The sequence below is a fragment of the Vombatus ursinus genome, unplaced genomic scaffold (assembly GCF_900497805.2).
Source record: "Vombatus ursinus unplaced genomic scaffold, bare-nosed wombat genome assembly UNPS02004179.1, whole genome shotgun sequence".
NCBI classification, from domain to species: Eukaryota; Metazoa; Chordata; class Mammalia; order Diprotodontia; family Vombatidae; genus Vombatus; species Vombatus ursinus.
Genome location: NW_020943957.1, coordinates 266,398 through 279,195, shown reverse-complemented (window position 1 = coordinate 279,195; position 12,798 = coordinate 266,398). Strand labels below are relative to the sequence as shown.

General features: G+C 48.2%; 1 protein-coding gene across 3 annotated transcripts in view; it reads right to left on the bottom strand.

Moving 5' to 3' along the window:
- The window catches only part of LOC114053713 (ras-related GTP-binding protein A), a 31,054-nt gene that overhangs the window by 2,958 nt on the left and 15,298 nt on the right, over nucleotides 1-12,798 (bottom strand). For all 3 annotated transcript variants that reach the window (XM_027876846.1, XM_027876853.1, XM_027876860.1), the window contains exons 6-8: nucleotides 9,029-9,124; nucleotides 7,529-7,651; nucleotides 2,202-2,293 (exon numbers count right to left, since the gene is read on the bottom strand). In XM_027876846.1, the coding sequence (XP_027732647.1) occupies nucleotides 2,202-2,293; nucleotides 7,529-7,651; nucleotides 9,029-9,124 (311 nt within the window). The remainder of the gene's footprint in view (nucleotides 1-2,201; nucleotides 2,294-7,528; nucleotides 7,652-9,028; nucleotides 9,125-12,798) is intronic.

Sequence of the window (12,798 nt, the reverse complement as noted above, 5' to 3'; positions counted from 1 at the left end):
GTGTGTGTGTGTGTGTGTGTGTGTGTGTGTGTGTGTGTGTGTGTGTGTGTGTGTAAAATGGGATGCAGTACTCCACCAAGCCTGAGGGAAAGAGTCCAGCATCCAGCTGGCTACAGTTCTGACTACCCAAAAGTCAGTTGGGCCAGAGACCCAGGCTGGTGAACCATGAAATACCCAGTGTGGGAAGAAGCTGACACACTTTTGAGATCCAGTCCCCAAAGAAACCTCCATCAGAAGGGAGAAAGTCAGGAAGTGAGCAATAAGGAAAATAAAGGGGGGGAAAGACTGAAAGGACCAAAGATTTCAGGAACAAGAAAACTCAAAGACCTTAAACATAAACATAAATCAAGAGGAAAAACTGTTAACAACAGAAGAAAATATGGCTTCCAAATCCAGTAAACTAGTTCAGGGATCCATGAACAAATAACTGCAAAACAAAGGAAAATGATCCAACACTTGATGAGACAGAGGACCCTGTGGAATGTGAGAAGAACATAGAACTACAATACACTGTTCCTAAGTGGTTCAAAAGAGAAATGAGAATTATGAGAGCAGAGTTTATACCCTGCACAACAAAAATAATGAGAATAGAAAAACTGGAATCTGCAATGGCAAGCCTCACCAAAGAAACAAGAGAGAATAATAGATTGGGAATTCAAACACACAGAAGTGAAGGACAACCTGGAAGCAAAAAAGACCAAGAACATTAAAAGAAAATGTGCTCACTACGGTGAAGGAAAAACAGCACCAAAATGCAAATCAAAGGAGAGTAATTAGGGCGATACCCCATAAGGTTCCAGAACACGTGGGGAAAAAGCAGTTAATCTGATTTTTTTTTTTGCCTGAGCAAAACGTCCTTTAGCCATAAGATTCACATATTATCTTTTGACTGTCATAATTAAAGAAAGAATCCCATTTCTTTCCAAACCAATCACCAACAATTTTCACTTTTCTGTCATGGTCTGCTCAAATGGAGAACAAAGTCCCCTTCCTTTCTGCTCTCTCTTAGAAAGATTTCCACCAAAAATGATTTATTCTCCATCTTTAATAATGTCATTCTGGTATTCACTGTCCACTCTCCTCACAATGCCAATTTCATGGAATGATTAAGCACTGACTTTGTGCAGACCAGAGACATCAAGAATAACATGTATAACACATTACAACTTGCAAGCCATAGCAGCTCATAACTCAAGGTGAGCACCACAAAGGAAAATGCAGGCATGGGCCACGTCCGGGAGGAGGAACTAAGTGGAAAACCACTGTCTGTGGCTCCCACTGGACTTCAAGGCTGAACCTGGACATAAAAAAAGGCCTGAACCCTTCACCAAACTCCTACAAGGGTTCCTCTGCCTGGACATTTTCAAGTTCATACTTCTGAGCCTACTGATTGCCTACTAAGCTTTATACCTCAGCGAATCAACAAGTAGCTCATGTTCCATGCATGGTCCACGAAAAAGAACATGGAGCTTGGAAAGAGAAAAACCTGAGCTCAAGGCCTGGCGCCATCTGCTCCTGTGTTTCCTTGGACTCAACAGGTGAAACTCGCCCGCGGTCCTGAGCCAACATCTGAACCCAGATCTTCTGACTCCAGACCTACTGATTTTTCTTCTGTGCCACATTCTGCCAAAGCCAAAGCCAGCACAGGATGCCATTAGGCGAGGCTAGAGTTAATCAAGAGGGACTGTGCATTGAACCCGAGTACAGACTAGGTGGGGGGCAGCTAGGTGGTGCAGTGGATAGAACTCCAGGCCTGGAGTCAGGAAGACTCCTCTTTCTGAGTTCAAATCTGGCCTCAGACACTTCCTAGCTGTGTGACCCTGGACAAGTCACTTCACCTGTTTGCCTCAGTTTCCTCATCTGTAAAATGAGCCAGAAAAGGCAATGGCAAACCACTCCAGTATTTCTGCCAAGAAAACCCCAAATGGGGTCATGAAGAGTCAGACACGACTGAAATGGATGAACGGCAGAGACGAGAATCCTACCCTGGAACCCCACGCTGACCGCTCGCTACAAACTCAGAATTCCCAATGCAGGCCTCGTTAGCAGGAGTTGTTAAGCGAAGTGCTGTGTCTCTACAGGCCCACATCAAACTACGAGTGGAGATGGTGAACAGTCACGGCCTCATTCACTAGGGAAAGCATGAATGTTTCCATGAGATGGACAGGGGGACAGACCTGCAAAGCGCCAGCGGCTCTCACCTGCAGCTCAGCTTGAACTGCTTGATGATGTTGCTGATTTTCTCAAATCTGTGGACGTCACGTTGTTCTTTACACTGGTAATGGGAAATTACCTGTGGAGAAAGAGAAGCAGCCGCCAGTGAGGACAAAGGACCCGGGTGAGGACGCCGCACACGTCTGGATGGGAAACCCTTCTCTTTAAGGCTTACGCTACATGCGTGACGTCAGCCTAACCCAACTGCTAGGCCCCAACCAGCTTTCTGAATATCACCAAAAAGTGCCTGGGGATCACGCAGCCGAGGAAACGCTATTGAGGGAGGAGCCGAAGATTCTCGAAACCTCCAGCTGAGCTCGGGAGTCACGGCCTCCACACTCCAAGGCTCCCACTCACTTAAGCCACCGCTCCAAGAATCAGGATTAACTGTCTCTGTGCCAAGTGACTACAACACACTGAAAGAATATTCTTCTATTGTTACAGATACAAATGCCTTCTGGCCTGATTGATACTGCTGTCTATCTCATCAGAGTCCCTGAGGCCAGGCTGGTGATTTGTCATGGTTTAACATCACCAATTCAGCCCTCGCTTCTTTTCCCTTTCCCTCAGACAAATACTGCTCTCTTGGGGTACAACCACTATGCAAGACATACAGAGAGCTGCTTAGAATTCTGCAGATGCTCCTAAGAGAGGGACAAGCCTCAACCGGCTCTTTAGTTGGGATTCTTGGCTAATGTGGGAGGGAGGGAAATGGGCACACCGAGCAGTGAACAATCCTAAGGATTCCTTGGTAAATTAAGAAAAGTGTTTCTGATAGATCTGAGCCCTTGAAACATAATGTAGAGTGACTCAGTTTATTCGCTTCTACAGAGCACCTATGGAAAATGTCTTCCATGCCCATCAAAAGGATCCTTGGCTTATTAATGACTGGCCCCCACAGGCAGCTGCTGCCCACTATGGACAAAGACCCACCTCCCCTGAAGAAAACCTGACCCCTTGGCATAGAAGATCCCGCCCCCTGCTATTAGCTGCTACCCAAAGACCCAGGCACCCCACCCCCCACCAACTGGGACCCCTGCCCTGGCACTTCTGGGAGTTCAAAGTAATGTTATAAGTTATAGGTTCTATGCTACTATTCACGCGGTTCAGCTACATTATGGGTAAAATAAATAGGCTCTGGCGGGCTGGTCTGAGAGCTCAACCCATTTTAAAATACTTTTTAACGTCTATTCTAAACGACCAACTGATAAATCCTGCCCGCGCACTGGGGACTGCTTGTAATTTACACAAGACTTTAAACTCTCCTTATGCAAGGCCTAGAATCAGAAATTTCAAGCTGGAAGGGGCCCTAGAAATGTCATTTAGTCAATACCACTCATTTTCTAGAAGGGAAACCAAGGCCCAGACAGGCTACACGACTTGCTTCAGGTCATACGAGTAGGAATAGCAGAGGTCAGATTTGAAGCCAGATTTATAGACCCAAAGAAAATTGAGAGGCTATCCTCCAATCCCTAAAATACACAGAATCTGCACCCCCCCCCCCGGAACATGAGGCAATAAGGAAATCGGGCTACTATTTCCATAAAAGCCCAAGAATGAAGGCCAGAGTGGCAAAAGTCAGCAGTGAGGAATATGCTCCCACTCTGCTGGGCAGGGTTTACAGGGAAAGGTGGAAATCCCAGAGCTATGCCCCTGATGAAGAGCAAGGAGAGGGGAGAAACAGAGGGAGTGTCTGCTCTGGGGGGAAGGAGGGGAGCGAGAAGCAGGTCGGAACGCCCTTTCAAAACCCAACTTTATCTCTGCCAAGCACATAGGTTCTTGGGAACTGCCATTCCCCATAATTGAAAACCAGCATTCTCCAATAATTTCTATTCTGGGCAAAACTAGGAATAGGACAAATTAGAAGCAGTTGGGAGGTGCAGAAGATAAAGCATTGGCCTTGGAGTCAGAAAAGAACTAGGTTCCTATCTCTCTTGACTCTGATCGTGTGATTCTAGGGAAGTCATTTAACCTGCTGCTGAGGCTCTAATTCCATTTTTTGTTGGAAGAGACTTCAGAGGTCATGGCTAGCCCAATCTCCCCATCTTACAGATGAGAAAACTAAGCCTTAACCAACTCACACAGCCAATAAGTGGTAGAGGTGCAATTTGAACCCAGTTCTCTGTCTCCAAGACCAAAGTTAACTCATGGCCCACTGGCATCAGTCACAGCTTGGAACCTGGGCCCTGAAGAGTCTTCAGTTGACAATCATTTTGTACTGGTTTTTCTCGACAAAGGGCAGGATGAGAGCTAAAGGCAAGCTCGAAGATTTCTCTTGCATATTAGGGGATCTGAGCTCGTTAACAGGAAGAGACTTAAAAGTCAACAAGCCTCAGTACCTTCTAAAAATCAAGACAGGCAGTGCCAATCGCTAAGTAGGCAGAGAGCCATGGCAAAGTCAAGTCAGCAGAGCCAGACGGACTCCATCCTTGTACTGAAATAACTGGCTGATGTGACCCAGGAGCCAGCAGAGGCGATCTCTGCAAAAGCAGGAAGAACGCAAGAGGTACCAGATCATGAGAGAAGGGCCATGGCTGAGCTATTCAAAGACAGGAAAAGAAAGCAGCCCGACACTACAGGTCAGTGAGTGTGGCAATCCCTGTTCCAAGCCTAGAATGGATTATTGAACCCTGCTCGTCAATGAATGTCTATAAAAGGAAGTGGTGAACGCAAAAAGCCAGCTCGGCTTCAGCCAAAGCGGGTTATACCAGACTAAGTTTATTTTTCGTTTTTGGACAGGGTCACTAAAGTGGTAGGAGGCACAGCCCTGAGATCGAGTTCAACTTCGGTAGTAACATCCTAGCCACCTAGCCCAGAGTGCCCCAGGCAACTCCATAAGCCTAGAAATGAGGTTCCAAATTAGATTGGGTTGGATCTCCATTGATGGGAAAAAGGTGGGGCTTTCAGCAAAGTTGTCTCATAAAGTCTTTCTTAAAAGACAGAGAAATGGAGTGGATAGAGCAGTGGCCCTGAAGTCAGGAGGACCTGAGTTCAAATCTGGCCTCAGACCAAACACTTGACACTTACTAGCTGTGTGACCCCAGGCAAGTCACTTAACCCCAATTGCCTTAAAAAAAAAAAAAAGACAGAGAAATGGGAGGTTGACAACAGTACAATTAGGTGGGCTAAGAACAGACTGGATGGCCAGCTGCAAAGAAGAGCCATCGATGGCTCAATGTCAACTTGGAGGAGTTCTAGCTTTCTCCCCACCCCCGCCCCCACCCCAGTGCAATTGAACATAGTTATCAGTAAGTCACAACAAGCCATGGATGGCATGATGACATCAAACTAAATGTCACACTAAATGACATCTGACATTTGGGTCAAATCGAATCTGATGACATTTTACAGAGCTAAGTGTCAAGTCTTCCAAGTGGGCTCTAAAAATCAACTTCCCAAGTGCGTGGTAGGGTTCACCTCAAAAACCTCAAAGGGCTCTAGTGGAGCACAAGCCGGGAGTTACCGATGGTGTGTGTGATATGTGTGGCAGCTGACTCAGCAGAGGAGGGCAACCGGGACACAACGAAGAAGCTGAACATACAAGGTGGGCAAGGGCAGAATCTTCAGGCTGCCGATGGAGGAGGCATTGGACTTGTTCTGTTGGACTAAAGAGCAAGCAGGAAGTCCCTGGCCTCGGGCCTCTGCCACATGAACACGCTGCTTGGCTTGGTTGTGATTTTATTAAATTATCTCAAATATATTTTCTATTTTGGGGCCCTATTGTTTAAAAAGTAAACTTTATAAAAATGCTAAATTCGAATCTTTTTTCAAAGTAGTTCACAAGATTCCATTTAAAACAGAGAATCTGTCATTATGTTTGAAGTATTGAAACACTTAATGAAAATCCCCTCCCAAGAAGCCTTGGGCATTTCTTGGTTAGAGCTAGAGAGAAAGACCCTCACATCTACCTAGAGAGAGGCAGAGAAAGAGGGAACGTATGAAGAAGAGGACTTGGTGAAAAGTAGCCGCTCCTACGGAGGCACTGGCATTGGCAGGCATTGGCATTGGCATTTCCGAAGCTGGCCCTGGGACCGAGAGGCAAAGTGCAGACTAATGTGCCTGCTGGCTACCAGGAGTGGGTTCGCACCACTTTGATCTCCCAGAAAGGGCTGGAAACTCAAATGCTTTCAAATGCTGGTGCTGGGGAAAGACTCAGAACTAAGGAAAAGATTTTCCCTTCAGGACATTTGACATTAAGCCCTCAATGGAATCTCCAACCTAAGGCCAAGATGACTTCGGCACCCAGATTCCGATTCTGTGTGGGGGGTGGGGAGGCAGCCATCTGGTCTCTGCTGCTAAGAAACAGAGGGAGCTCAGGCCACCCTCCAGCCTCACCTTCGGCCAAGAAAGGGCCAAAAAAGGGGGCCTGCCTTGCGGTTTGTTACATATTCAGACAGTCCTTGCCCTCAAGCAGCTCACCATCCCCACGAGGGATGGGGAAGCAAGGCCCAGGCCAGAGATGCCAGGCTGAGTGTTGGTTTGCTCAAGCCCCGCTCCTGGTGGGGTTGGGGGGGAACGGCATTCTGCTCTTCAGTCCCACATCCTTAGGCCTGTGGTGCTACTGGCTACTTGTCCCAGGTGTAGCTTAGGTCAAACCAAGGGGAAGGGAGGAAATCCTAGTCAGAGTCACAAAATCTCAGACGTATCTGGGCCAACCCATCCCTCAACAAGAAATCTCATCTTTGAAATCCCAGACAACTGGTCGCCTGGCCTCCACTGGAAGCCCTGCAGTGAAGTCTGTGTCCTGAGCACCCAAGGGAGCTCATTTCACTTTGACACTGCTTGGATGATTAGGAAGGCCAGCCCTCTATCTAGCACTGCCCTCCAGGAGAGAATGTGGTTTTGGTCAACTACCTGAAGGCCGCTGGCATGTTCCCTGCCCACTCCTAGGACAAGGAGTTCAGTCTGGGCTCACAGATTTTCCCACCACCCACCTTTTCAAGCAATGTGGCAGTTGATAATTCAGTCAAAGAAATTTAGGGAGAAACTCACTTTATACTGCCAACTTTGCCAAAATGACCCCATCGGCAAAGTGAGGTGTACACACACACACACACACACACACACACACACACGCACGCACGCACGCACGCACACACACACACACACCCCCCTCCAAATATCCAAAAATTATTCAGCGCTAAAGAAATGTTCCGACAACATAGCCCCACTTTTTAAGGAGTGACCTCATGGGGAACAGCCACGCCCCACCCAGCCCCAGGCCCCACAGCTGGTGGGCACCAAGGTTGCCACTGCACCTGCTGCTCAGGTAGTACCCAATGGTGCACACATACCCGAGGCCAACGATTCTCACCAGAAAAGTAGCTCTTTCAAAGAGAAGCACCTCATCCGCTTCAATAATCTGGGCGAAATTTCTCAAGTTCATTTCCAGCTGCTGAACGTTGGGGATGAGCTGATAGACGATACTGGACCAGGCCTGGCAGAGGAGAGGAGAAGCAGCGAATGTTAAGCCCTTGCTCCGCCCTTTCAATTGGAGGCTTCAGGAAACCCACAGCTACTTTGGGAGACTTTTAGTTGCAAAAGGAGGACCACCACAAGACACAAAGTTTTGCAAATAGTTCTGTTGCAGAAACCCAGAGGGCCAGGCAGCATTCTAATTTAACCAAGCATTTCTACAAAGGTTTTCTTGCCCCTGGCAAGTCCCTAGATGTGGGATTTCCTTTTCTCACTAAACTCTCCAATAAAAGCTTAGGCTTTAAGCAAGGGGCCAAAGGTTTGCTGGAAGAAGGAGGTGAATGAATGCAAGGGAATGGAAATTAGCAACTGATTGTTACTCCAATTAAAAATCTTTGTTAAACTCAGGAATGCCTTCATTAACATTTGGAAGGGAAAAATCCAGGCCACCACAGGTCATTAAAATTCATCAAGCCTCTCAACTCCTTTAGCGGTTGCCTTGGGGAAAGTAGCTGAGCTGGGATGGGAAAGGCAAAACTTTTCTAAAGGGGTGTGTGTGTGTGTGTGTGTGTGTACACATGGGTGTTCCCTGTAAGATGGGTGTACACACACATACATATACACATACATACACACACACACACACACGCTTAACTCCTGTTTAAGATACTCCCCACATGAGCCTACACTTAACCTTTCAGGGGCTATTTTTCCACTTGTTCCTACCATCGTAGACATAGTTCCTGGGAGGCCAGATGTCATCTCACTAAGGTGCCAGCTCCCCTCAGCCCTGAGAATAGGTTTCTATCCCAGCTCCAGGGGACAGATCCCAGGTCAGGGAGCAGTCACCATTTTGCTGCCAAGAAGATCACTATCAAAATAAGTATTAACAAAACCTGCAGTTCTATCAAATCAGGAGAGCATCTGAAGATTCGGGAAAGACTCCAGAAGGAGAAAAAGGGAAGGGAATCAGGCCCTGTGCTAAGTGCTCTACAAATATTAGCTCACTGGATGCTTACCACAACCCTGAGAGGAAAGTGCTATTATGGTGCCCATTTTACAGTTGAAGAAACTACAGCAAACATTGGTTAAGTGATTTGTCCAGGGTCAGTAAGTGACTGAGGCTGGAATTGAACTCAGGTCTTCCTGACTCCAGGCCCAGTGCTCTGTCCACTGTGCCACCCAGTTGCCAGAAGTTAATTGAGGTTAAGCACAAAAATCCTGATATTATTAGGAAACTGTTTAAGTGACTAGTGATGCTTAATTTTCACACTAGGCCTTCTTTCTCCAAAACTTAGAGAAGCCAGGAATCAGAGTAAGATTTTCACTCTGTTAATTTCCTTCCATGATTTGGAGATTCCTATCCTAAATTGAGAGAACTCAGAGAGAAAGTACCCACCTTATACAGTGTTTCATCCCAGATAGATGTTCGAAAACAAGCACATTCCAATGGGCGGGACAACCGCCTCAGGTCCTCTTCACGTTCCTTAAAAATCTGAAGAAAAAACAAAAAGAAAGATCCAACACATTTGACCAAGTAATCGTTCCTGCCTTTCCTTGGGGAAACAAACCAAGGATCCAATGATTATGACAGCATCTTGTCACCAGCTGGTTTTCCTTCTTGAGGGAACTTGTAGGTAGGTAGGTAGGTAGGTAGGTAGGTAGGTAGACAGATAGATGGGTAGATAGGTAGATAGGTAGGTAGGTAGGTAGGTAGGTAGGTAGATAGGTAGGTAGGTAGGTAGGTAGGCATGACCTCTAAGGCTAGGCCCCCAGAAGATGCTCTTGGTCAGGACTGAAGTAGAACTACTAGGATTCCAAAGCCCTTAAGTGAGGTCAGTTTGAAGCTCCCCACTCACACCAAAGATGTAAGGAACACCTGACCTGGACATCCTTCCATACATGGAACACATTATACTGAAGATAAGTCAGCAGTGGGAGGTGCTAAGAGAGCCCAGGACATTTTAAGGCAACTATGAAATGGGGGAAGGAAGTGAGCCCAACGCTAATGAGTGAGCTGTTTTAAAGAAGTTCTCGGATCGGCTCAGCGGCTGACACTCCCTAAATTCCCTCTCCCTCAAGGAAGCTCTCACTGCTCCGGCCCAATGACTCCCAAGCGGCTCAGCAGCATCTTACCAACTTGACAGAAGCCATCCTTTCTGCCTGCTCCCCACCTCGGCCGAAGCAATGACAAAGAAGGAAGGGAGGTTCGTCTCCCCCACTCCTGCCACACGGAGCCAGCCCAAGGCTTGACCCTCATTCCCCTTTGGAAGGGCCATCGGGTAAAGCAATCTGAGTGCTCATATAACGTTGAGATCATCGAGCAAAGGAATGTAGACGCTCCCCCCAGAACTCTGTGTGTTTGTTTCTGACTGTGTCTCTCTTGCACTCATGATCCCGTAAACTTCATTTGTCCAGAGAGTTTTCCAGAAAGACTGAACGAGGGAAGTGAGAGGAGACGGTGGTCTGGCTAAGAGAAAGATGGCTAAGAGCAGACAAGAATCTCATCCAGGACTTTCTCTGGGAGCCCACGCAGTGAAACGGAAGAGGCTCCACATGATCCACGCGCTCGGCCACCGCTCCTCACCCACGCCTGACGCCACTTGTTAGAACAGAGGCTGCATTGCTAGGAAAGCCAGATGACCTATTCTGCTAGAGGCCAGAACTGCTGACCACGCCCAGGACAGGAGAAAAGAGCCGTGGGCTGGGACTCCAAGAGAGCTGAGCTCTCATCTGAGCCAAGGGCCTTCCCTTGTTCCAGCTTCCGATTCCGCGATTCCGCAGTCACCGGCAGGACGGGGAGGTGGTGGATGTCTGAGGACCCCCTAGCTCCGGCGGGTTGTTGAGAAGCACGTTTAACAAACAGTTTGAACAATTAAGTGAGTTTCTTCGACCATGTTGTTCCCAACCTCTGCCTCCTTGCTTAGCCCCACTAACTCCAACATCAGGGTGATTCTTAGAAATCCCCCTTTGGAGTGGGTGGACCACCTCGTGCCCAGCATGGGCAATATGAGTCCAAAGAATGAAGCCATCCCTCCACTCAAGGAATTTTCATTCTAATTGGGGGGCGGGGGGTCAACAAGAACATATGAAAGTATGTCTACAATGAATACAGAGAACAAATCCAAAGGAACCTGGAGAGACAGGCTTAGGCCAGTTGGTGAAAGGCTTTAAAGGCCACAGAGGAATCGATATTCAATCCTTGAAGCAATAGGCAGCTTCTGGAGCTTACTGAGTAGGGAAGTACATTTAAGGAAAAGCCGTTTAACAAATGAAGGAGAAGGGAATGGAGCGGGGAGAGACTTGAGGTGGGGAGACCTCAAGGTTAGGGAACCAGCAAAGAAGACCGAAAAGGACCAATCACACAGGTAGAGGGAAAACCGAGAGAGAGAACACGGTCCCAAAACCCCAGAGAGGAGAAAACAACCAAGAGGAGGCTGGTCAACAGTGGCCAATGAATTAGAGAGGTCAAGTAGGATAAGGCGCAAGAAAAGGCCACCAGAGCTGGCAATTAAGAGGTCATTGGCAACTTTGGAGGGAGAACAGCTTCTGGTGAGTCATGAAGCAGGAGGCAAGATTTCTAAGGGTTATAGAGTGAGGGAGAGAAGAGAGCTAAGCCCAGGAGCTTAAGGAGATAGTAGGATCTAAGGAAGACTTTATGAAGATTCAGGAACCTGGGGGGCATATTCAAAGGCAGTAAGAGAAAGAAGGAACCCAGACTAGAGAGGTTAAAGACTGGGGCAGTGGAAATTACTGAGAGGGACAATCCTCAGAAGGAGGGGGAAAGGGTAAGGTCAAGAGCATACAAAGAGAGGTTTTAGCTCTGGCAAGGAGAAGGGCCTCCTCAATATCAGAGACTAGGAGAAAAGAGGAGAGTGGGAGATGATGTCAAGGGGTTCTGAGAAAAAGGGAAGGGGAGAAGAGGGAGCTCATGGCAAATGACCTCCATTTTCTTAGGCAAGAGGCAAGGTCCTCAATGGAGAGAAGGTAGAGGGGGAGCTGCAGGAGATGGCCTGAAGAAAGCAGAACAGGTTTAGAATCACTTCTGTGGGCAAGGAGAGCAAATAAATTAGAAATGCTCAGAGGGATTGCCTTGCTGTAGTGAGGGCCCAGTTGAAGCTGATTAACATGAATGTAGGGTGTATTTGCTTAGCACAACTGCAGGACTCCTCCAGCTCCAGCCCACAGCATATGAACAGGTGAGAAAGCAGATGGGAAGAGTAATCCAGGGCTGGGGAGAGGGGAGAAAGAGGTGGCAAGGGAATTCAAGGACTGGAGGTGAACTGGTTAATGAATGGGCTGAGGTTTGGAAGGGAGGAAAGTGAAGTCTAAGCTGCACTAATGGCCTGAGAAGAAAGTGAGGGGACTGGTGACTGCCCTGACAGGTCAGTCAGCCGTGAGCAGCAGAAAAGAAGCAGTGAGGCAATGACCAGGCCAGCGCCTCTCCCCAGAAGGGGCCCCACTTTGTCAGAGGCAGGCAGTTCTCCCTGCTTTCTCTTGCTCCTTTCTCCTCTTCTAGGTCAGCAAGGAGTACTAACTTCTGGGACCAATCACACAGCCTTCTGTGCCCCAGGGCCTAAGCAGGGTACGAGGGAGTCAGGGGCCAGGCATGAGGCCACAAGCTGCCATAGTAGGCCTGGCTCTTCCTTTTACAGACCGTAGGGAACTGAGGCCCACAAAGAAGTGACTGGTCCAAGGCCAAACGGCTAACATGAGCATAGCTTCTGGGAAGCAAATCTGCTAGGTCTCCAGTATGATGACAAGGCTGCTATTGGGCTAGTGAGGCCACTGGCCCCAGGTGCCTTTTCTTCTCAGACTGTAAGCATATGCTTCCTGATGCAGGCAACAGCAGGACTCCAGACCTGCGCCTTGTGGAGAAGCAAGGGCAGGCTGAGCACATTCCAAGCAGGGGAGCCTGGAACCAAAGGTAAGAGAGCCTGTGCTCAGCAATGAGGGCTAAGAAGACAAGGGCTTTCAGAGGTGCTCTGTTAAGCAGAGGGGGCAGCCTCTCCGGCCTACAGATGCAGGCCTCAGAACAGTGTCAGCTCCTACGCTGCCGGGGGAGCCTTCGATTCGAAAAGGCAGCTTAGGAAACGCGGTCCAGCTCCTGGTGTCCCCCTCGTGGCTGCTGCCCGAGCACTCATCAGAGATGGCTCAAACTCCAAATAT